At 44.3% G+C, this 23,958-nt stretch overlaps 1 protein-coding gene across 1 annotated transcript; it reads left to right on the top strand.

The window, feature by feature from the left end:
- Window positions 1-14,355: 14,355 nt before the first annotated feature.
- Rfk (riboflavin kinase) lies at window positions 14,356-22,111 on the top strand. Its single transcript, XM_087908043.1, has 4 exons — window positions 14,356-14,644; window positions 15,443-15,594; window positions 19,537-19,639; window positions 20,475-22,111. Exons 1-4 carry the CDS (start codon window positions 14,563-14,565, stop codon window positions 20,603-20,605), a joined length of 468 nt encoding a protein of 155 aa, XP_087764169.1. The 5' UTR covers window positions 14,356-14,562; the 3' UTR covers window positions 20,606-22,111.
- Window positions 22,112-23,958: the final 1,847 nt, after the last annotated feature.

The following is a 23,958-nucleotide window of genomic DNA, read 5'->3' as shown; positions in this document are numbered from 1 at the left end:
GCAGGGAGCACCATCAGGAACCAGAGTAAGCAGCTGCCGCTGTCCGTTATCATATTTCCTGGTGGTGTCCATGGAGCACTCAACATGGCTAGCATGGACACAGAGACAGGCAGGCTGTTTGGTTCAAGGCAGACAGAACCACAAGAGTCCAGTAGCTCCCAATTAGGGGTCACATTAACCCATCCCCCAGCATCTTTGGATATAAACAGCAGAAGGACTATTTACAAGAACCTGTTGCTAGGCCTAGCAGTGCACACCTGTAATTTTATATTTTTAGCTGAGGTAGCAAGTTCAAGTCTGAGCTGCCTCAAAAAATACAAGAAAAGAAAAATGAGGGAGAAGGGAAGGAAAAAAAATAAAGGAGAGGATAAAGGGATGAGTTTATCATTAACATTAATAGAGATATTTTAAATAACATATACAGAGAGGGGGGGAGGGGAGGTGTTGGGAGAGTGTGCAAGCATGCCATGGTGCAAGTGTGGAAGTCAGAGGAACTGGTCTTTGCCTTTTGCCACATGAGTACTTCTTGGGGATCAAACTCAGGTGGTTAGGTTTGACAACAAGTACTTGTACCCACTGAGCCATCTCCTCAGCCTCTAGTAGAGATTTCAATATAATATAATGCTTTAATAGTGCCCAGTACCTGCCCAGTACCTGCCCAGCGCCCCAGGGAGAGGCGACTCTCCCTCGTCTATCTCAGTATCAATTTGTACTGCTGTAACAGTCCCAGAAACTAGACATCGTGGCACATCCTTGTAACCCTAACATGCAGGCAGCTCAAACCAGCTTGGGCTACACAGTCGGGTACTATTTTGAAGTCAAAACACAAATACTCCTACAGAATGTGATACCTTTGCCAAAGTAGTTGCTTGTTTTGTATTTTTGTCACATTGAGAGTTGGAGCTGCTGTTTTAATATATGTATTTTGATTGTGGCCGTGGTGCATTTGTTCATTAGAGCTGCTGCAGCAGACACTTCCTTACTGCCCTGTAGGCTGGGCATCTGAGATGATGGACAGGGAGGCGTCTGAGATGATGGACAGGGTAGCGTCTGAGATAATGGACAGGGTGGAGTCTGAGATGATGGACAGGGTGGAGTCTGAGATGATGGACAGGGTGGAGTCTGAGATGATGGACAGGGTAGCATCTGAGATGATGGACATGGTGGAAAGGGTGACGTCTGAGATGATGGACAGGGTGGTGTCTGCTGAGGCCTCTCTCCGACTGGCAATATTTGTTTTCTCTGTGTCTTCTCATGATCCTCCCTCTGTCCAAATTTCTTTCTCATATAAAGACAGAAGTTGTACTTGGATTAGAGCCTGCTCTAATCATTTTTCACTATTTTTTTAATTTTTTGAGATTATAATATAATTACAGCATTTCCCTTTTCCATTTCCTTCATCTAACCCTCCTATGCAGCTATTATTCTCCTATCTCTCTTAAATTTATGGCCTCTCCTCTTTGTCTTTAATTATTCTTAGGTGTGTGCATGCGCGCGCATTTGCCTATCACACATGAAGCCTTAGGCTCAGTCTCTAATACTTAAAAAAAAGAAACACAACACGAGCAACATCGCCACCCAACACAACCACCACTACAAACACAGCAAAACAAAGAAAAGCAAACAAGCCTAAGCAATTTAGTGAGATCTTGTCTCAAAATAAAACGCAGAAGAAGGCTGAGCAATTGCTCACTGGTAAAGAGCTTACGTAGGATGTGCAAAGTCCTGAGTTCAATCCCCAGCACTTCCAAACCTCTATTTCTAAATGTCTTCAGATTCTGAGGAACTGGGGACTAGACTTCAAAGTACAGATTTGAGGATGGCATAATTCAACCTATAAGTGAAGCTGGATATTTGTTCATAAACTTTATCATCCATTGACTTTGCTATTGAATGTGTATAATTCTTTATACACATTCAGGACTTTAAAATGATTGGTTTATAAGGATTTACTATACATTAAGTTCTCGCTGTGGAAGTTGCCCAGGTAATTGTTTTACTTAAGTTTCATTTGAGAAAGCTGAGAACTTTGTTTCTGTGAAGAAATTTCATTTAATCAAAGAAACAGTCTTTCCCTTTCTTGTTTTCTGCACTGTGTCCTAAGATGAGTAAAACTGTTTGTATGTCTAACAGACAATCGTATGATTTATAGATAAAATTTACCTATAACATTTATTTATCCATTTACTCTTGTGTTTCTGAGGTGTGGTCTCACTCAGGCTGTCCTCGAACTTGTGACATTCTGCCTCAGCCTCCAGATGGCTGGGATCTCAGGTGTGAGTCACCACATGCATCTGCTTTTATCATTTGTTGTTCACATGTAGACACTGAGTACGTTTTCATCCTTAAGCATTTATTCTAGATGGACTTTGTGTGATACATATCATGAAATAGGAAACATATTTCATTTTCATAATAATTTAACTAGGTGCTCAAATTTGGTGTTCATGCTTCAAAGTAAACAAATAGTATGAAAATTTTCAAAGGTTGGAGATTCAACTCCACAATAGAATGCTTGGATGGCATGTTTGAAGTCCTAGGCTCAATAGTCAGATCTACAGAATGCTTTTTCTTTTGGCCTTTTGGTGATTTGTTTCCCCTTGTGGGCTTTGGTGATGACTGACTGTAGTTTTATTCAATGTTCTGGAAAAAGTACGTTTGCCTGTTGGTTTTCGTAAGAGTTGACTGACCTTGTCACTGGTTTCTGGGCTGGGGCAAATGATTCATCTTTTCCTTAACCAATGTGAAACTCTTAACCTTTGTGTTCTTAATACAAAACAAAAAGACCTGGCTGTCAATCACCCAGCTTCTTGCTGCTCCAAGTGTTCTCAGAACAGAACAGCTTTTTTTTTTTTTTTTAAGTCCATTTGGCTTCTTTTCATTTCGATATTAAAGAGAAATTGTTTTTTAAGGCTAGGAAGACAGTTTAGCAGTTAAAAGCACTGGTTGCTCTTATAAAAGGCCTGGGTTCGGTTCCCAGCACCCTCATGGTGAATCACAGCCACCTGTAACTCCGGTTCCAGAGCATTCAGTGCCTTCTTTTGGCCTCTGAGGACATCAGACATGCATGTGGTTTGTACACAGACATACATGCAGGCAAATACACATACACATAAAATAAAAGTAAATATTTTTAAAGAGAAATAAAAGTTATTTATTATGTATTTAAGTCCACTTTTACATGAAAGTCACCAAACTCTCCTGGCAACTGTGGCCCAATTGCTGTCTCAGAATTTGGGATCAGAGTCTATCTCACTTTGAAAAGGTACACAGACTTTTACGTTATCATTAAAGTACTGAGTTACATTCATAACACTGAAGAAAAGGTTGTAATCTGACTTTTTTGCCTATCAGACAGATAGCGGATGTTCACTAGGAGAAACAGCATCCGCTTGCATCCCTTTGCCATGCCTACTGCCTCCTTAGGGACCACCACAGTTCAGACGATGTTACCGGCATTGCATGCCAGGCCAAACCATATTTTCCCATGTTAAGAAATAGCTTTGGGCCTGGATGGATAGCTCAGCCATTAAAGGCTAGGCTCACAATCAAAAATATAAGAAATAGTTTTGATATGGTAGTTTTTCCTGGGGATCAACTCCATCACACGCAGAGAAGCAGGCCTTTGATCTGCTAACCAAGTGGTTCAGACAGTACTTGGAAACAAACAATAAAAAAGCATTCTGCCCCAATAAATTTGCCATTGCACATTGAGAGCTGAGTGCAAGCTTTGCGTAGGTGCTCTCTGTGGCCTTCAGGACCGTCTCACGGCCTATGCGATGCTTAGCAGGACGGCTGAATGCTCATCTCAAACCGGCAAGAAGAGAGTTCAGTGACGTCATTGTTCCTTTCTCTCTGAAAATCTGTACGGAGGAGCTTGGGGAAGCTGGAGAGATGACTCAGTGGTTTTGAACATTGGTTGATCTTCCAGAGGTCCTGAGTTCAATTCCCAGCACCCACATGGTGGCTCATAACCATCTGTAATGAGTTCTGACATTCTCTTTTGGCCTGCAGGCATACATGCAGACAGAACACTGTATATATAATAAGAAAATAAGTCTTAAAAAAAGAAAATCTATACAGAATATGATATTTTCTGTGCAATTTAAAGGATTCGTTTATTCATTAAAATCTGGAGAGATGGCTCAGTGTTTAAGAGCCCTTGTTCCTCAAGAGGACTGGAGTTCAATTCCCAGTACCCATAAGGTGGCTCATAGTGGTCTGTAACTCCAGTTCTAGGGATCTAGACATTTTCTTACGGCCTCTGTAGGCCCCAGCTATGTATAGCATACATAAACATGCATGCAGGAAAAATAATACCTACACTCATAAAATAAAATATAAAAAATAAAAATCTTACTCAAACTGGTAGCTGTGAGGACCTCCAAGGAGAGAAGTGTGGTAGACAGAGGGAGGAGTTAGGTAACGGTGGCTGCCCAAGGTTGTCTGTCTCCTTCGGCAGCTGCTGTGCTAACTCTCATTGGAGGGAGTCGAGGTGTCATCTGCAGCTGTCAGGCTCTTTGGAGAATGTGGCGGTCACCATCACCCCACCCACACACTTTCTGTTCTGGGGTGCTGAAGGAAGGGGCCACCATGTAAATAAATGGTACTTTTTTTTGAGTCATCCTTGGGCTGGGCAGAGCCTGGGAAAGGAAAGCTCCATAGGGTCGCAGACTCAGACTTGGCCCTTGGTCCTGGGTAGTGAGCAGGGCAGATATCAAGAGACAGGGAAGCAGCATGTCTGAAATGGTAGCTAAGAAAGCAGCTTTTTGTTTTTGTTTTTGATTTTTCACAAAGAGGGGCTCTGTGCAAGGGGTGACACTTGGGTCCTTTATGTTGGGCAAGCCAGCATCAGGATCAAGGTTTTCCTTCCTCGAAGTTACTTCAGACTGCATCTCCAGTTTTGCTCATGGATTATTCTTTGAAGTTCTTATCTCTGCAGAGAATTGGCCTTGACTGCGTGCTGTGGGAATTCATGGAGTCCTCGTGTGTAGAAATGTGTTAACACCACTATGCTCTGGCAGTATCTCCTTTTGTTTGTATCTGTGTGTCTGTCCTTCTGTCCATCTGTCCTTCTATCCACCCACCCATCCAACCATCCATCCATCCATCCATCCATCCATCCATCCATCCATCCATCCATCCATCCGTTGGTCTGTCCATCCATTTGTCTGTCTGTCTGTCTATCTATCTATCTATCTATCTATCTATCTATCTATCTATCTATCTATCATCTATCTATCTATCTATCTATCTATCTATCTATCTATCTATCTATCTATCTTCCTGAATAGAGAAGACACTCTCTGTGTAACTTTAGGTTCTCTTTGCCTACCACATCTTATTTTTCTCTGTGAAATACATATTCAAATGCAGCATCAAGACTATAAGGGAGCTGGGCTGTGGTGGCATGAGCCTTTAATCCCGGCACTGTGGAGGCAGAAGCAGGCAGATCACTGAGTTCGAGACCATCCTGGTCTACAGAGTGAGTTCCAGGACAGCCAGGACTACACAGAGAAACCTTCTCTCAAACAAACAAACAAACAAACAAAATGTTGTACATTTAAGAGACAGACAGATGTTTTTAAATTCAAGGCTAGCTTGGTCTACAGAATGAATTCCAAGACAGCCAGAGCTATACAAAGAAACCCCATGTAGAAAAATAAAACAAACCAAAAACCAAACAACCAAACAAAAAGAGTAAAGGGCGGTTGGCTTTGCTCAGCTCCCAGAGTGAGTCACAGAGTGGTCTAGTGAAAGACCTGGATAAATTCAGACCCCTATAGCAAGAAAAATAGAACCAAAAATCTAGGTTCAGTGACTCTGTTTCAGGAACTAGCTGAAGATAAAGTTAGATTATAATCTTGAGAATAATCTTGAGAAACAGGGAGTTACCCTCTTGTGATTATCATTGGTATTTTCGGAATTTTCAATGACGCCCTCCCTACCCCCTTTGGATTACTGGGTTGTGATTTCTTCCCTTAAAAACCCCTTCTCCCAGTTACTCGAGGTCGAACTCTTCCCCTGCGTAAGTTATGAGTGTTGGCTCCAGTACACTGGTTCCTGTCCTGTCAAATAAACCTTGTGTGACTGTAGCAACGACAGTCTCTCGCAAGTCAAGTTACGGGGTGGGGGGTGGGGGGAGGTGGGTTGTTGTCCCGAGACTTGAGTGAGAGTTTCCCCACACTGGGGGTCTTTCACTAGTATGTACAACCCCCTGGATTTAACCACCAGCACTCAGGAGGAAAAGCCACAGGATCAGGAGTAGGTAGGTCACCCTTGGATACGTATTTAGTTTGAAGACAACCCAGACTACGTGAGACTCTGTCAAAAACAAACAACAAAAATATTCCCAAACAAATCCAGTCAAACTAAACCAACATTGCCCATTTAGGGAGGCAGAGAGTGAGGGTTGTACCTCACTAAAGACCCAGTTCTACTTGCTTGCCAACTTTCCTCAGGACAGAATGGTCAACGTGGTACTTCGCCTGGCGGAGGCTGTCTAATTCCCTGGCTTTGATGTTCCTCTTGAGTTTCTCTGAAACTGTCTTTTAAAGAGTAGTAGTCTGCCACCTTGTGGATAAACGAAGAATGGACTGCCTGGGGTTTCTTAGGTAAGAATTTCAAACTGTATCCACTTCCCCCCTTCATTCACCCCACGCCCCCACGCACAACCAACCATTTGGGGAAAACAAACACACGAAGAAGCAAACACAAAGAACACTGTGTGCCCAACCCCTTCAGTGCTCAGGTGAGAATTGGGGTAGTCACCCCACCCCGGATTTGAAGTATACCCCACTGAAGCAGCAGGTTGAAGAAAAGGAGGGGTTTCGGACTTCTTTGCGTCAGTCTTTAAGGCAGGACAGATGTCACCTTCAGGCCCTGCTTGACACTAGGACCTCCCAGAGAGACGACTAATGTTCTGTGAGGAAGTATAAACTTTGGTTTATAGCCCAGACCAGCAGATTATACAATTATTCATTAGTGTCCTTGCCAATTTAGCCTCTTGCACATGAGGGGTTTATTTAACAACCATAAACATCTCACTATAGATTTAGTTGGCCAGAAACAGGGAACTATTAGCTTCCCAGCATGGGTGACAAGGCCATTGCCAAAGGCCTTGTCATAGTATCCATGGTCTTCTGGGTCTAGCAGGTCCTAGGATCTCAGTTTTAACTTCTTTTTGGACAATAGTAGTCTCAGATTAGATTTTAAAAAAATTCCATCTAGTCAGGACGTGGTAGTTCACACCTTTAATCTCAGCACTTGGGAGGCAGAAAGTGACAGGCGTCTATGAGTTCAAGGCCACCCGGGTCTATGTAACAAATTCCAGGTCAGCCAGTGAGACCCCTCCTTTTTTTTTTTTCCAAGACAGGGTTTCTTTGTGGAGGGTCCTGGCTGTCCTGGAACTAGCACTGTAGACCAGGCTGGCCTTGAACTCACAGAGATCCATCTGCTTTTGCCTTCCAAGTGTTGGGATTAAAGGTGTGCTCCACCACAGCCTGAAGAGACCATGTCTTAGAAAAAAAAAAAAAGAATTAGAAAATAAATCTGTGTGATTCACGAAGTTACAAATACAGTTGATCCAAATTTCATTAAAATATGCTATGGACGTAATTTTCACAGCTGTTTCGGTCACTGTTCACCATAACCAAGGCGGTCTTTATAGAAGAAAGCGTTTTATTAGGGACTTGCTTTTAGTTTCAGGGGTTTAGGGCATTATCATCATTGCAGGGGGAATGGCAGGAGCATGGTGGCACTCACAGAACTACATCAATAGCCAAGGGCTGCATCCTGACCTGCAGTGGCAGAGAGCCTGGGCCTGGCTGGCATGGGCTTTTGAAACTTCAAAGTCTACTCCTAGTGACACACTTCCTCCCTAATCTCTCTAATCCTATCAAAAAATTCCACTCCCTGGTGACTAAGCATTCAGATATACAGGCCTGGGCTGGAGAGATAACTCAGAGGTTAAAAGCACTGACTGCTCTTCCAGAGGCCCTGGATTCAATTCCCAGCATCCACATGGCAGCTCACAACTGTCTGTAACTTCAATTCCAGGAAACCCAACTCCAGTGCAATAAAATAAAAATAAATTAGTAAAAAAGCAAAAAATAAATAAAATAAGTAAAAAAGGATTCCATGGGATGGGAAAGCTCATGCATATATATGCCTATGGGGGCCATTCTTATTAATATATTAAATGCCTATGGGGGCCATTCTTATTCAAACTACCACAACACACACACTCACGCACACACACACACACACACACACACACACACACACACACATATTTCCTGAGCTATGAACTAAATTTAGGTTCCTAGTGTTTGCTGAAGGAAACCAGAATAGGTAGTCATACTTTTTTGACATAAAAATTATTTGAGATGGGCTAGAGACCACCTAGGAGTTAGGAGTAGGTACTGCTTTTCAGAGGACCTGACCTCAGTTCCCAGAACCTTTATCAGCTCACAGCTGTCTGTACCTCCAGCTTCAGAGGATCTGATGCCTCTGACACCCACAGGCCCCATCAAGAATGTGGAACTGGGCTTTTTGGTGCCTTCCTTTTGTTCAGAGATCCTCTGAGTGGGTGTGGTTTGGAGAGACAGGAATGGGACTCTGGATCATGCAGGGGCGAGCTGGAGGTTCTAGCTGAACACACGCATCTACACACGCACAGACATACACATGCACATAATTTAAAAAATTAATTCTTTAAAAAAAATCACCTGAGCTAAGAGCAAACTTTCTCTGCCTTCCTGTCAAGGACCTGCCTCAACAAAAATACTTCTTACCATAATAGGGGTGTGGGAATTGAAGAAATATAAGTAGCGAATACGAAGACACATAAAAATAATAATACAGAAAACACAGAAAATATTGGGAGGACTTTCCAGTCTGAAATACTGAAATTTACCTGGTGTTTATTTTTCCACAGCTTTTATGCCCACTGTAAACTTGGGGAGAAAGTAACAAAAGACTCTATCAACATGATACAAGAGGATAACTCACATAGTCAGTGGCCATCATCACTCTGAGACGTCAAATCCTTAGCATTCTGTCCTCCAGGTAGCTAAAGTGCTCTAAGTCACTTCCGCTGAAGACCGGCCTTCCCTAGGTGACCTCATAGTAACAATAGAAGGAGCAGAAGTATATTTGCATATACTGACCATCTGTCAGAGTGGCACCAAGCTATCTTAACTTCAAAAGAGCTAGGCAACCACCTCCTGAGTTAGAAGGTACAATTATTCCTGTTAGTCTCCAAAATTCTCTGACTGTTAGACAAGGTGGAAATGGGCCTGCATTTTTTGGCCTTCAAAGATACAATGACAAACGTGTCCTCTGTAGGACCCAGCCATAACAGGCTCAACAGAGACCACCCAGGCACCACCATCCAAGGAGAAAGTACCTATGAAGGAGCAGAATAAACTCCATTTTGAGAGAGAACTCCATTTTAGACAAGGTTTTACTAAGGAGGGTAAATGCAGCCCCAATAAAGTCATAAATATTTCCAAGAGACTGTGCCTGCCCTGGTCAAAGTGACCCCACTAGGGTGTCCAAACAACATCTGTTTGCTCCAAATGTCCATGTGGGTATCTGATCAACCGTTGTTTTGAAATTCTTGTCTGCTGACATTCACTGTTTTAAAATTCCCCTATACTCCAACCAGCAAATTCAAAGGTTGTATACCTGTACCCTATCCCGAAATGTCAAGGCTGCTGACACCCTGATTGAGGTTTTTTTCATTTAAAAACCCCTTTATCCTGAGGGTTCAGGGCTGTTTTCCCCCACTTGCTGTGTCGGTGTGTTGGATTACAGTCTGAGCTAGCTTGTATTCAATAAATGCCAGTGTGTTTGCATTCGATACCAGCACTGTGGTGGTCTTGTTTGGGGGTTCCATGTGACGCGGGCACAACACCTAATGTTCCAAAGGAAATATCTAATGTTCCAACCATTATAGATAGGATCACCTGATGTCCCTTGGCCCAGCATACTCACCAGGATACCCCTAGACAAATGTCAGTCAATCAGAGGCCCTGAACCTTAGAAATCCCGCACCCCAACCTCTGCTATGATAAAAGTCACACCCTAACTTAGCTCAAGGCTCTCTGATTGTGCCAATGTGTTGGAAACACAGAGAATCCGAGTTCAAACTTGAATAAGAATAAAGGCTCTTTGCTTTTACATATGAAACTCAGTCTCCCCTGGTTTTGGGGGACTCTGCAATCTAGGCATAACACCCTCCTCCTCTCTCTTCCAGGAAGTTCATCCCTGAAGATGCCAGCCCAGACATGGACCCAGAAGAAACTTTAGGAACCAACTTTACCAACAAGCCCGGATGTCATTAGCCTGCATCCCCAGGACTCCCCACCTTAGAGACACTGAACCCTTTTCTTCACCTGGCCTGATGCTGCATGCCTCCCATCTCAGCACCCCTATGAGGAAGAGGCAAGGAGCTGGAGTTTGCGAATAGCCTGAGCCCAGGTTATTCTAGGTTAACAAGCAGGTTAAAAGTTTGTCTCGGATAACAAAAAAGACAATAAATCCTTGAAAGTCCTCTCCTTTGTCCTGTCCTTTTCCTAAACATTTACTGTTGTCTAGTGAAGATCTGCATCAGGTGGCCATCTGAGTCACCTCTCTGGAAATGACCTCTTCCCTGGGATCCCCCTGTGCACGAAGAGCATTTACACCAGTGAGCCTCCAGTTGTTTTGGTTTTACTGATTTTTCTTTTGTTGCTGGAGTCCATTCAAAATAAGAACTCAGAGGGTTGAAGAAAAAATTTATTATCTATTCCCCACCCCCACACAGTGTTCATGTTAATGTGTTTTCACTGACCCAATGTGCATTGCCAAAGTACATTTTGTAACTTTGAACCACAAAGTCTATTTATATAATACGTAAAATATCTTGTGTTATTCATACAAGGACTTCTTGGAGGATTTTATACATTTACTGTCAAAGGCAGAATTTCATATGCCTGCTCTCAAAGGCTAGCCTGCAGCTTGAGATTTGTCCATCACAGCCTCCTAGGTTCTAGGAGTACAGCCACATGCTACCACAGCTGGCCTAACTGATAGACTTTATAGAAAAAGAAGGTTTAGTTTTATAAACCACCTGGAGTCTTTGGAATTGGCTGCCCCATTTTGTTTTTTTTTTGTGGGGGGGGTGTTTTGTTTTTGTTTTTTCAAGATAGGGTTTCTCTGTAGCTTTGGAGCCTGTTCTGGAACTAGCTCTTGTAGACCAGGCTGGCCTCGAACTCAGAGAGATCCGCCTGCCTCTGCCTCCTGAGTGCTGGGATTAAAGGCGTGCACCACCAACGCCTGGCTGGAATGGCTGCCCTATTTTGTATTGTCATCTGCGCTGGGTGAGAGAACTTGCCCTTCACATCCTAGTAGTTAATATCATCAGCTAGTAGTTATATTAACCTAGTAGTTAATATAATCAGTTAGAGATTAGCCATTTGGATGGGTGTGTAGTGTTGTCTTCTTTTCATTTATTTGTTTGTTTGTTTGTTTTGGGGACAAGGTCTCACCATGTATAAACCATTCTTTAGATTGATTTTAAATGGGTCATTGACAGTAGACTATTTTTTCCTTCATTATGTCCTATTATGCCCACATTCTGTGATCCCAAGAGACCACCAGGAGTCCAGGTTCGCATGCAAAAGCAAAGAGCCTTTATTGCAAGTCTAAGCCTGGGCTCTCTGTCCATTCAACACAGCAGTTGGATCAGGGTGAGCATGGAGCTCAGCTATAGCAGGGTTTTTAAGGGATGGGGGGGGGGGAGGGGGCTTAAACTCCTGATTGGACAGGAGCGAGGTAACAAAAGTCTTGCCAAACAGGGATTGGAACTGGCATTGCTGTAAGGAAATTGGCAATCTATATACACGTTAGGTAAGCTAGTCTTAATGTTCTGGAGCATCTAGTACTTGTCTCAATTCTGGTTGGTTGCCCATAGAGTACAGCCTGTGGCTTTTCCTGGTTATTGTTATGGTGAGGCCTAGTCCCAGTGCTGTTAGTCTGTAGCCTGTCATGGCTGTACTGATGTTAAGTTAGGCCTCTTCACTTCCCAGTTTACTGCCACTGTGGCCTTTTTCCTGAAGACATAACTCAGTCAGAGGCTGGCCAGGAGCTGTAAGCACAATTCAGAAGGGGGAATAAGAATATTTTGGACATTTTCATGTTTAAAAGCACTAAACTTACAAGCACATTATCTCTCCCAACTCTAGATTTGCACAAGAAATGGTAATCAAAGAGGCTCAGTGATGTATCTCTTAAGGACCAAATGAATTGAAACACTATTAATGAGTAGGAGGTCCTTCTGTATTTGTGTTGCTTTCATTGGTTAATCAATAAAGAAACTGCTTGGCCTGGTAGGGCAGAACTTAGGTAGGCAGAGAAGATAGAACTGTATTCTGGGAGGAAAAAAGCAGCAGATCGAGCCAAGCCGCCATGAAGCTGCCAGGTCAGACATGCTGAATCTTTCCGGGTAAGCCACGACCTTGTGGTGACATACAGATTATTAGAAATGGGTTAAATCAAGATGTGAGAGTTAGCCAATAAGAGGCTAGAGGTTATGGGCCAAGCAGTAATTTAATTAATACAGTTTCTGTGTGGTTACTTCAGGGGTTAAGCTAGCAGCGGGGGGTGAGGGGGAGATGCAGCTTGCACCTTCTACAACAATAAATCACATGGCCTACACATCTGAGTATATGCAAGCACCCCTCCCCTCCATTTTGAAGTGACATTAATGGATTCAGATTTGATTACTACCTAAAGCTTTGAGCAGACATAGAAACCTGAAGGGTAACTTTACTCTTGACTAAAAGGGAGGGCTACAGAGACGTGATGGAAAAGCATCAGCATTTTCTCTTCCATACCTGCATTAGTATACAGTAAGTCTCCATAGGAACGCATATCCAGAGCAACTTGAAAATGGACCTTGCTGGGTGTGGTGGCACATACTGTTAATCTCAGCACTTGGGGAGTAGAGACAGGTGGATCTCTGTGAGTTCAAGGTCAGTCTGGTCTACAGGAGCTACTTCCAGGACAGGGTCCAAAGCCACAGAGAAACCTTGTCTCAAAAAAAAAAAAAAAAAAAAAAAAAAAGAAAGAAAGAAAGAAAAGGAGGAAAGGCAGAAGAGGTGGTGGAAATGGAGGACGTGACCGTTTCCTCTTAGAAATTCTCCCACTTTCTTTATAAATTGCAATGAATACTTTCTCCAATGATCATGTAATGATTAGATGAGATACTATGATACATATTTAGCATTATCTATTTTTTCACCCCCACCCACCACAAAGCAGGGTTTCTCTGTAGCCTTGGCTGCCCAGGCACTTTGTAGACCAGGCTATCCTTGAACTCAGAGATTATCCTGCTTCAGCTTCCAGAGTGCTGGGACTAAAGGCGTTAGGCCCCATACCCTGCCTAATTTGTCTTTTAAAAACTGTCTGCCTTAAACCGGGGGTGGGGTGGTATGCCTTCGGTGGGGTGGAAGACCTTCAATCTCAGCACTCGGGAGGTAATTTGTTAAGCAGTTTTCATACATCAGCTATTCACGGTCGCAGAGTCTGCGTTCAAATTCTGGTTTATCTAGGGCTGCAGTGATAAACTCATGGCCAGTCTTTTAAACTTTTAAACTTGTCTTCTGTTAGATGGCTTACTGTGTCAGCTTCCCCTGCAGCCTGGGGTTAGAGTTAGTTGCCTTAATTCCCTACTTTGCAGTGTGCTTTGATCTTTCTACAAACACTTATTTTATGCTGGTCCCAAGGTAGTGTGTTATCTCAACTGATTGTTCACAATCAGATTCGTGTTAGTATACCAGCATCAAGGAAACAAAACTTTACTAGGAAAGTCCCCTTTGTACCAATAGAGAGAAAACATTCTTAACATCAGCGAAACATTCCCAGAGTTACATACAAGTAAGGGAAAAGAAACAGCTGCCAAGATTGGGGAGAATTTTATGCAAAATTGTGGAGAAAAACAGAACAACTGAAACTCTTTTGTGGGCAACGCTTATCTCACCTTAGCCCAGTCTAAAAAGAGTGAAAAGCAGGCAATTAGAGACTGGATCACGGGTGAGGGCGGGGCCACAACAGCAAGGGCGGGACCGCAACCGCAGGGGCTGGACCAGGCACGGAGGGGGCAGGGGAGGGAGTCGCGACTGGGGCGGGGCCACAGCGCCGCTGGGCGGGGCCTTAGTCACGGGCTAGACCATGAACGAAGGGGTCGCAGCCACAACGACGCGGGGCGGGGCGGGGCGGGGGGCGGGGCTGGGCGAGGACTCTGGACGGGGCCGCAACAGCAGAGGCGGGGCTACCGCGGGACCGCTACGGAAGCCGAGTAGGTTCGTCGCGGCTGTCGCAGTTCCGGCGGAGCGTCCTCTGAGTTCTGGCGGCGCAGGCTGCTCTGCCGGCAGGTACCGGTAGCGGTGGGTGTCCCGCTCCGCCAGCCCAGCTTCTGCAGGATCCCCGGCTGGCCCGGGCCCAGGCGACGCACTCACGGCGGCTCCGCCGCAGCCGCGGAGCGAGCAGCAGCCCGAGTCCCCCGAGGTTGGCGTCATGAGGAGCCTGCCGTTCTTCTGCCGCGGCCAGGTGGTGCATGGCTTTGGCCGCGGCTCCAAGCAGCTGGGCATCCCCACAGGTGAGCTCGTCGTGGGACTGTGGGGCCGTGGAGTCATGGGTCGTGGGGCAGGGGACCCAGGTAGCCGCGGTCCGCTAACGCCGAGCTGCGGAGCCTAGTCTGGGAAGGTACTGCAGGTTGATTGGCCGAACTCTCAAACTGTTGAAAGTTCTGTTCTTCAAATGTTTCTGTGTGGTGATCAATGACAACACCGGTAGTTCTATGAAAGCCAACGTTTATTTGGTCTGACTACGTAAGTTTTAGTAGTTAAGACCTAACTGCCCGTCCTTAAAGATGATATCCGGACTGCTTCTAGACCCATTGAATCGATCTTTCAGTTTGAGGTTTGGGTTTGTGTATTTTGAAAATAATAATCTTCTTATTATGAGTCACTGCTTAGTCTACTAGGAGCGTTACGAGGAAAGCGCTGGGACTTTGTTTTTAATTCTAACAGAAAGGGTCTCGCTCCGTTTCCCACCTGCCTCCTACTCCTGAGCTTGGGGAGATCTCTTGTAGCCTCCTGAGTGACTAGAGATATGGGCAATCTCCGATGAACCTCCCGGTTTATTTTACGTGTTTCTTTGCACTTGTACATTTCCGTCTACCTTTTCTGAGATTTTCATGAAGCCTTGTGCTTCATTCCTAACCTGTGCGCCCGAAGAGGGGAAATCCAAGCCAGAATATGTAGGGTTGGATTGGAAGTCTTAGAAAAGATCCTGGAAGTCGGAGTATAAAGATTCAGGCTAACCTTTTAATGTGATTTTAATCAGTATTTAATATGAAACTTGTTATACTGAGTGTCTGTTTACTTCTATTTAGCCAATTTTCCAGAACAAGTAGTAGACAGTCTTCCGGCTGATATATCCACTGGCATTTACTATGGTTGGGCCAGTGTCGGGAGTGGAGCCGTCCATAAAATGGTGGTGAGCATAGGATGGAACCCATACTACAAGAACGTGAAAAAGTCCATGGTAAGAGGCACATTTTGCTCTATTAAATGCACACAGAACTCCTCAGCATACTTAAAGGGTTTCAGAGGAAAGCATCAGGCGTGGTAGTGTACTTTTCAAATCAGGAGTTCAAGAATAGCCCAGGTGACCGGGTGTGGTGTTGCACACCTTTAATCCCAGCCCTTAGGAGATGGAGGTAGGAGGATCTCTGAGTTCAGGGCAGACTGGTCTACAGAGTGAATTCCAGGGATGTCAAGACTACTTGGAGAGACCCTGTCTCAAAACAACAGCAAAACAAAAAGAATACCCTGGACTGGATGCTTTTCTATATTACGTCATTCCTGCCGTACCCCCAAGCATTTATTTACTTTATTTGAATGGATAATTTTTTTCTCTGTGTTTGTTCTCTGCTTCCCTTTGAATAAAGTCTCCCCATCAGGTTTTTGTAGCAGTTTTCTGCTAACCTCTCTGCTTTTTGGTTGACAAGTGTAATCCATTTAAATCAAATATTTTATTTTTAATTGTGTGTCTGTGTCTGTGTGGATGCACACATGGGTTCAGGTACCCAGGGAGGCCAGAAAAGGAAGTTGGATCCACTGGACCTGGAGTTGTCTTTATGAGCTGTCCAGTGTGGGTGCTGGGACCCACACTCAGGTCTTCACATGCTCTTCATTGCTGAGCTGTGACCCCAGCCCTCCATTTAGAATTTAAAGTAACTGCTGCGACCACACTATTGAATATTCCTATAGTCCTGACACTTAGTGATGCAGGAGGATGACAAATATAGTCTGGATTGTATTGTGAGACCCTAACTCCGAAAAGAGTAATTGCTGGTAAGAAAGGGTTTCTATCATATTGCTTTTTGTTTTCAGTGTGTCCTTTAAATGGGCATTCCTGTTTTCCTCAATATTGCCTGTTTTCTTAGTCATTTCTCTTTTTGGCACAGGAAAACTAGTCTCTGCTTCAGCCTTTCTAGTGCCGGGTGACAGATGCGGGCTACCAGGCGCTGAAACAGTGTTTTTGTAATTGTTCATGCACTTATATTTATCAGAAACAAAAATGAGATATTATTGTTTTTTGAGACAGGGTCTTGCTATGTAACCTTGCCTGGCCTGGAGCTCACAGAGATCCATCCTCTTGCCTCTGCCTCTGTGCTGGGATAAGGCATGCGCCATCATGCCCAGCTCTTTTGTTTAAGACAGGGTCTTCCTATTTAGCCCAGATTGATCTGGAACTCACCAGATAGTCCAGGACCCCAAAATAACTCATTTTGCTTCTAAGTGTTGAGATTATAACGTGGGCCACCAAACCTGCTCAAAACGGAGGCACTTTACAAAGCATTTCATAAAATCGGTCTTTGCCATAGTTAGTGTTTCATTCAGAGTTTACTCACTTGGTTGCCTTTAGAGTACTTCCTGAGTGTGGCTCAACTAACTTCATTCCTGGTCTCTGTTGGTTTTTAAACATTGCTGGGAATCATATCCAGGGCCATAGCGTACTAGGCCAACATTCTGCTTAGCTACCCTCCTAGCCCCCTCTCTCTAAAATCACCTTTTGTTTTTCCCTGCCCTGCTTTTCCCCACAGCTTAAATTATTACTGGTTTTGAGTTAATCTTTTGTAGACTCCAAGTGAAAAAGCCGTTAGTGGAAGAATTTATTTTGAGACTTGGTCTTGCTATGTAACCCTGGATGACCTTGGACTCATAAGCCATCCTCTGCCTTAGGCCTCTGAGTGCCAAGGTGTCAGGCCTGTGCCAGCACGCTGAATTTTTAACTTTGAGGAGTAAGAAGAGAGAAGTGTGTCCCAGAGAACCACAGAGCTAATTGCTGATGTATGGATTAGGGGTCTCAGCCTTCCTGGTACTGCGACCCTTTAGTACAGTTCCCCATGTTGTGCTGACCCCGACCGTAGCATTATTTTCATTGCTACTTTGTAGCTGGAATTCTTCTCCTCTTCTGCATTGTCATGGAAATATTTTTGAAGACGGTGGGTTGAGAACTGTTGTGATGGATAGCAATGAGCTTGACCTCCCTGGGACTTTGGGCTGTGCTGATATTCAGTAGGGTGGAATCGCCAGAGAGGTAAGGGAAGAGGTGATTAGAGAACACACACTTGCTTTTCTGTGGGGAGAGGAAGGAAAAGGAAGGGGAGGCTGTCGCATTTCCCTTCTAAGCTTCTCAGATAACAGAAATAATGTTTGTTATCAAGTTACTTCTGGACCAGCTAGGATTCTGAAAGGAGAAACTCAGTTACACTGTCAGGATGCAGTTCAGGACGGGATTATTTTAATACTATTATTTGCCTTAACAGCCATGCTTGAAAGTTTTTTGCCCTAATAAAATAATATTGTTCTATTAATTTTAGTATAGCCCAGGCCATTTTCTTTTTAGCTAGTGTTTTTAACAGTCTAACTGGGGACCAAGCTCAGGCCGTCTAGATTGGTGCCAGCCCCCTTTACCTGCTAAGCCATCGCAACATTTGCAACACCTTTTTTGAGAACGATTCTCCGTAGCTTAGTGTGATCTGACTCAGTGATGTTACCTCAGCCCGGAATGCTGTGGTTACCGGAGCTGTTGCCTGTCTTTGAACCCTTACCACGATGTCTGTATGATATACACACACACACACCCACACCCCATACCCCTCTTTCCCTGCTGAGCCTGAGACCCTGCCCATGACTAACAAGTCCTTACCACAAAACTGTATCCTTGTGCCCCTACCCCCTTTTTGTTTGATTTGAGATGGCTTCACTAAGTAGCCCAGGCTGGCCTTGAATTTGCTTTGTAACCCAGGCAGGCAAGACCCTTCTGTCAGCCTCCCCATGAAGCTGGAATTACAGGTCTGCACCACCAGGCTTACTTGTTAATGTAAATTCTCCAGTTCTCTTTTCATGATTTTCTTTGATCCTTTTGATTTTTACCATATCAACTGTTAATTTTTTATAGCTTGCTAATTTTTCTGTAGCTCTTAGTTTGTAAGAGTCTTTTTGAAAAGTGGATATGAGAGATAATGTGTGCCAAGCGCTTCCCTCTAACTAGCGAAGATGGGGAAGCACAGGGCAGTAGCTGGGGCTTCTCCACTGCTCCTCAGTTAACTATCTCAGGCTCTGAGCAGCCTGGAGGCACAGGCTTGCAATCTCAGTCCCCAAGAGGCAGAACCTGGAGGAGCTCACAGCCACCTGGGCTCAGCCAAGACTGCCTGGAAGACCCAGTGGGTGGTGGACCCAGTGAATGACAGACTATGGGTTTGATCCTTAGCGGGGAAAGGGAAGAGAGGACTATGCCTGGAGAAAAAGAGGATGAACTTTAGATTTTTTATTTGTTTATTTGTTTGGAGACAGGGTTTTTGCGTGTGTGTGTGTGTGTGTGTGTGTGTGTGTGTGTGTGTAACAGCCTAGCTGTCCTTGAACTAGCTGTTGTAGACCAGGCTGTCCTCGAACTCACAGAGATCCACCTGCCTCTGCCTCCCAAATGCTGGGATTAAAGACATGTGCCACCACTGCCCAGCTAGGTTTTTGTTTTTTAAAACTGGTTTTTCTCTGGGTAGAGGTTTCACACGCCTTTAATACCAGCACTCGAGTGGCTGAGGCAGGGGGATTTCTGAGTTTGTAGAGTGAGTTCCCAGACAGCCAAGGCTACATAGAGAAACCCTGTCTTGAAAAACCAAAACCTAACCAAAATGGAAGTCGTATTTTTTTTTTGAGTCTAAGTCGTATTTCAAGTGTATTTGGTTGGTTGTCTTACTATGTACATGTGTGGTGTCAGAGGAGGGCAGAAGAGGGTGCTGGATCTCCTGGAAATGGAGTTACACAGTTATCAGCCATCCTCTGGATCCTGGGAATCAAACCTGGGTCCTCTGGAAGAACAGCTCCTGCGTCTAGCTAGTCATTGAGCCATCCCTACAGCTCTTCTCCCCACCCACTCCACACACACTATGGTAATCTTTCAACACTTTGTTTGTAGGAAACCCACATCATACACACCTTCAAAGAGGACTTCTATGGCGAAATTCTCAATGTGGCCATTGTTGGCTACCTCAGGCCAGAGAAGAACTTTGATTCTTTAGGTAAGCATTTATATTACTCTTCATTACTATTACAACTGTTACTATGGTGGTCACATGATAGGACATATATTTGACCATCTAATGCATGCTAGGCACTATTTTATTTTATTTTTTGGTTTTTTGAGGCAGGGTTTCTCTGTAGCTTTGGAGCCTGTCCTGGAACTAGCTCTTGTAACCCAGGCTGGCCTCGAACTCACAGAGATCCGCCTACCTCTGCCTCCCGAGTGCTGGGATTAAAGGTGTGTGCACCACCGCCTGGCTTAGGCACTATTTTAACTATCATATGCAAGTCAATCCCTTTGTCACCCACAGTAGCCATGTGAGGTGTTGGTGTGCCTATCTCAGTGATAACGAAATTGATCACAGAGATTAAGCAGTTTGCCTTCATCCATTTTCTGTTGGTCTGACTGAGTACAGGTGTTTATTTCGTGCATGGTTGGTGGAAGTTGGGAGTTGGCACACCCAAGCCATAGCACTTAGCTAGTGAGTGGTGGCACCTGGTGTCTGACCCTGCAAGGCTGGCTAGGCAGTTGGTGCTGGAAGTGCAAGAAATAGTGGTTAGGAGATTTGTTTCTGGTTTCTGGTGTCATCAAGTGCCTGTAGAGGGAGGATTCAAACCCCAGGACACGAAAGCTTTCTCTATAAGAGAATCTGTCATAGTGCTGACTTTCTCTGGAGAAAGACAAGGCTCTAGCATTGGTTGAGCCCCTGTTCTTTGCCAGGGCTGTGGCACTAGGGTGGCTAGCCTGTGCGTTTGGGGGAGGGGCTGAACAAGAGGAATAAAATAATGTATTATTAGCAGCTTATCTCTTTTCTTTTCTTACTTTTTTTCCAGAGTCACTTATTTCAGCAATTCAAGGTGATATTGAAGAAGCAAAAAGACAACTGGATTTACCAGAACATTTGAAACTCAAAGATGATAATTTCTTCCAAGTTTCTAAAAGCGAAATTATGAATGGCCACTGATGAAAAGTGCCTTATCTAGCCCTTCGCTGTCGGGTCTCATTGCTTGTGACACAGTCTCACCTTGGTCATATTGTAAATCGAGCCTTTCCCTGTAGCTGTCAAGTGGTCTTCAGCTATTAACTCCATCATGTTATATAGTACTAAAAGATTCATTCAGAAATCAAGACTTTTTAAATGTAGTATGTTGATGCTAGTGTGGTGTAGTGGAAATGAAGTCTGTCTGAGTGTAGGTGGAAAAGCAAGTCTCTGTGGGAGATGAAGCCTGGTTCTAGTTCTCATAAACATGTGCGCTGGCGCTGCTGAACAGGGGCTTTCCCAGGAAGTGTGTCACACAGAACTTACCCCGGGAGGAAAATCTATGGAGTGTATTTTTGTTATTTTGTGTATTAATATATTTTTGCAGACCTCCAAACTTGCGAGCTTTGAGTCACCGGTTTCCCATAAGGTCACTTTTAGTGTCCCAGTGTCTGTACAGAGCCACTTCAGCTTCAAGTGGTCACACTTGTTCCCGCATCAGGGCGCTTGCTTCTCTCACAGATTGGTTTCATTTCTCTCTTTTTGAGACAGGTTTCCATTCTGTAGCTCCGGCTGGCTTCAGACGATTTGTAGCGATCCACCTTTCTTTGCACTGGGATTAAAGGAACACACCACCAAGCTTATCACACTTTCCTGAAATGACACAAAATATTTCTTTTCTCCTTAGGGAAACCAATAAATGACATATGTCACACGTATGAAGTGTGGTCCTATTGTTTTCAATGGGCGTCTGTAGCTCAATGTGAACAGCTACTTAAATATAATTTAATGGTCATCTAAAGAGTCCTTGTAGTTTCAGAAGTGGAGAAAGTTTTAGCTAAATAATATTTCCCAGTTTCCCCCTTACTCTAACTTTTGGTGGCTTGAGTTACCAAAGTTGAAATTGGATTACTGATCACGTTGTGCCTGTCAGCATAGTGAATCATTGTTTGCTGTGTGGCAATAGATTTGTTGTTGGGGAGGCACTGCCGGTGGGAGGGTCCATGTTAAACTATGAAGGCAATTTTAATAATTCACACACAGACACACACATGTGGTGCATGCATGTGTGTAAAAGTGGGGTGTGGTGAGGGAGGGAACACAGCCTTATGGATCTGTCGCTGAGCCACATCCCTAGCCCTGAAAGTAGGATCTTTGATGATGGAAACTCCATACTTAAAAGAAGCCTTAATTTTCAGTGGGTTTATGAAGCAAAGCTAAAAACAAACATGGAAAGTACAAGAGTAGATGTGTGAGGTTTTTTTTTTTTTTTTTGTAAGAATAGCTCGCTGCGATGTTTCATTGAGTGTATGAAAGTGCATTGCTAATGTCTTCTCATTTTGTTACAGCCATTGCTTTGGAATTATGTGGTTGAGAGGTTAGTTAATTATCTGGACTTCTGTATTGTTGATGTATTATAAGAAATTATAGTACCACTTTGATTAGTCCGAATGTTTTCAGGCCTTGGAATAAATTTTGACTATGTGTTAATTTTCCTGTGGTGCATGTATGTTTAAGATCCTTGCCTCCAAGCACACTCCCCGCCCCCAGCCCCTTTCGCTTTCCCAAGCCGCTCCCCACCCCCAGCCTTTTTTTTTTTTAATTTTCTGAGCCACTGTCTCTGAATTCCTGGCTGGGCTTAAATGTGCAGAGATCCACCTGTCTCTGCCTTCTGAGTGCTGGGGTCAAAAGTGCATCAACCCTGGCCAAGATTCCCCCCCCCCAACACACACACATTGATGCTTTTACATCTGTGTAATTTACTCCCTTGTGTACTACTCAGCCAGTCCTGTACACTGGCCTGTGCCACCGGTCACATTGATGTTCTTCCATCTTTGCTATATATAAGTACATTTCAGCATTCCCGAACTCTTCTGGGATGAATTAGGGCACTTATGTGACAGGGTTGTGTAAGGACCAGTAACTTCGACGTTAAGACAGCTTTGCTTTCTTGATGAAATTTCTATCATTTTCCTGTTCCCCTTGTACTTGGAACAGATGTGAGATGGGTGGAAGAGAATCAGCTTCTCCTTTAGAGACTGAGCTGTGACACAGAGCAGTGCTTCCAAAGGAGATGCCGTCCGTCATAAGGACGAGTCAAACACTGGAGAGCAAGCTTTCCATGGATGCAGGTGGTTTGAAAACTTGAAATGACTAGTGCGTATAGAGAAATAACGGTGGCTTAGCCACGCCATATGAAAGTTGGGGGACGCCAGGTATGGGAGTGTGTGTTCCTGGAGCCCTAGCATTGGGGAGGCTGAAACCAGGCCACTTCAGTCCAGAAGTGTGAGGAGCCCAGCCTGATGAGTATAGTAAGACCCTATCTTTATTTTATTTTATTTATTTATTTATTAAAAATTTCCATCTCCTCCCCGCCTCCCTTTTCCCTCCCCCTCCCCACCTCTCCCTCCTTCTCTAGTCTTTTTTTTTTGAAAGTAATTTTATTAAATTATAAAAGTTTCCATTTACGCCCCTCTTCCCAACACCCTCCCACTCCCCCCACTCCCTCTCTTCCTCTCTCTTCGTCCCTAAGGGCAGTCAGGGTTTCCTGCCCTGTGGGAAGTTCAAGTTCCTCCCCCCTCCCTCCAGGTCCAGGAAGGTGAGTATCCAAACAGACTGGATCCCCAAAATCCAGTATATGCAGAGGAAACAAGTCCCAGTGTCATTGTCAATGGCTTTTCAGAAAGACTCCGGGCCAGCCACGTTCAGAGAATCCGGCCACATTCAGAGAATCTGGTTGGATCACTTCCTCGTTCAGTTGCAGTCCAACTGGCCTTGGTAAACTCTCATTAGATCCCTCCCCTTGTATCAGTGGGTGATCGCATCCCTCGCAGTCCTTATTTCCTTTTTCATTTTCTTTGTCCTTCTGCTCCTCATTTGGACCTTGGGGGGCTCAGTCCGGTGCTCCAATGTGAGTAAGACCCTATCTTAGGAGTGGGCGTGGGTGGGTCAGTGTGTAGTGCAGTGGTAGGGGCTATACTTGGCATGTAATGCCCTGGCTTCAACCCCCAGCACCAGATCCAACGCAATAACAAAGTTAATTGTATATTTGGAGAGTATTCAGAAAGTTGGGAAACAAGATGGACTTTTGAGTTGGCTTTTTGTTCTTTGTTTTGCTTTTGTTTTCATTACAGGATTTTACTATGTGTATAGTCCAGGCCCACTTGGGATTCACTGAGGTCATTAAGCCTCAGCCTCCAAAGTGCTGGGATTATGTGCGCTCTACTGCGCCTGACCTCAGCAGCAAATATTCTGTTGTGCTACAGATCAGACCTCAAGATGCATGCAAGGCCAGCGGTCTGCCCACTGAGTTACATCCCCAGACTCCTGAACCCTTA

Source organism: Myodes glareolus, chromosome 7, assembly GCF_982192425.1.
Source record: "Myodes glareolus chromosome 7, mMyoGla1.1, whole genome shotgun sequence".
Taxonomy (NCBI): domain Eukaryota; kingdom Metazoa; phylum Chordata; class Mammalia; order Rodentia; family Cricetidae; genus Myodes; species Myodes glareolus.
The sequence above is the reverse complement of the archived record's forward strand: the minus strand, read 5'-3'. Positions and strand labels throughout refer to the sequence as shown.

Coding starts and splice junctions, on each gene's coding strand:
- Rfk (XM_087908043.1), top strand. CDS start 14,563: ATGAGGAGCCTGCCGTTCTTCTGCCGCGGCCAGGTGGTGCATGGCTTT. Junction 14,645..15,442: donor GCAGCTGGGCATCCCCACAG/GTGAGCTCGTCG, acceptor ACTTCTATTTAG/CCAATTTTCCAGAACAAGTA. Junction 15,595..19,536: donor AGAACGTGAAAAAGTCCATG/GTAAGAGGCACA, acceptor CTTTGTTTGTAG/GAAACCCACATCATACACAC.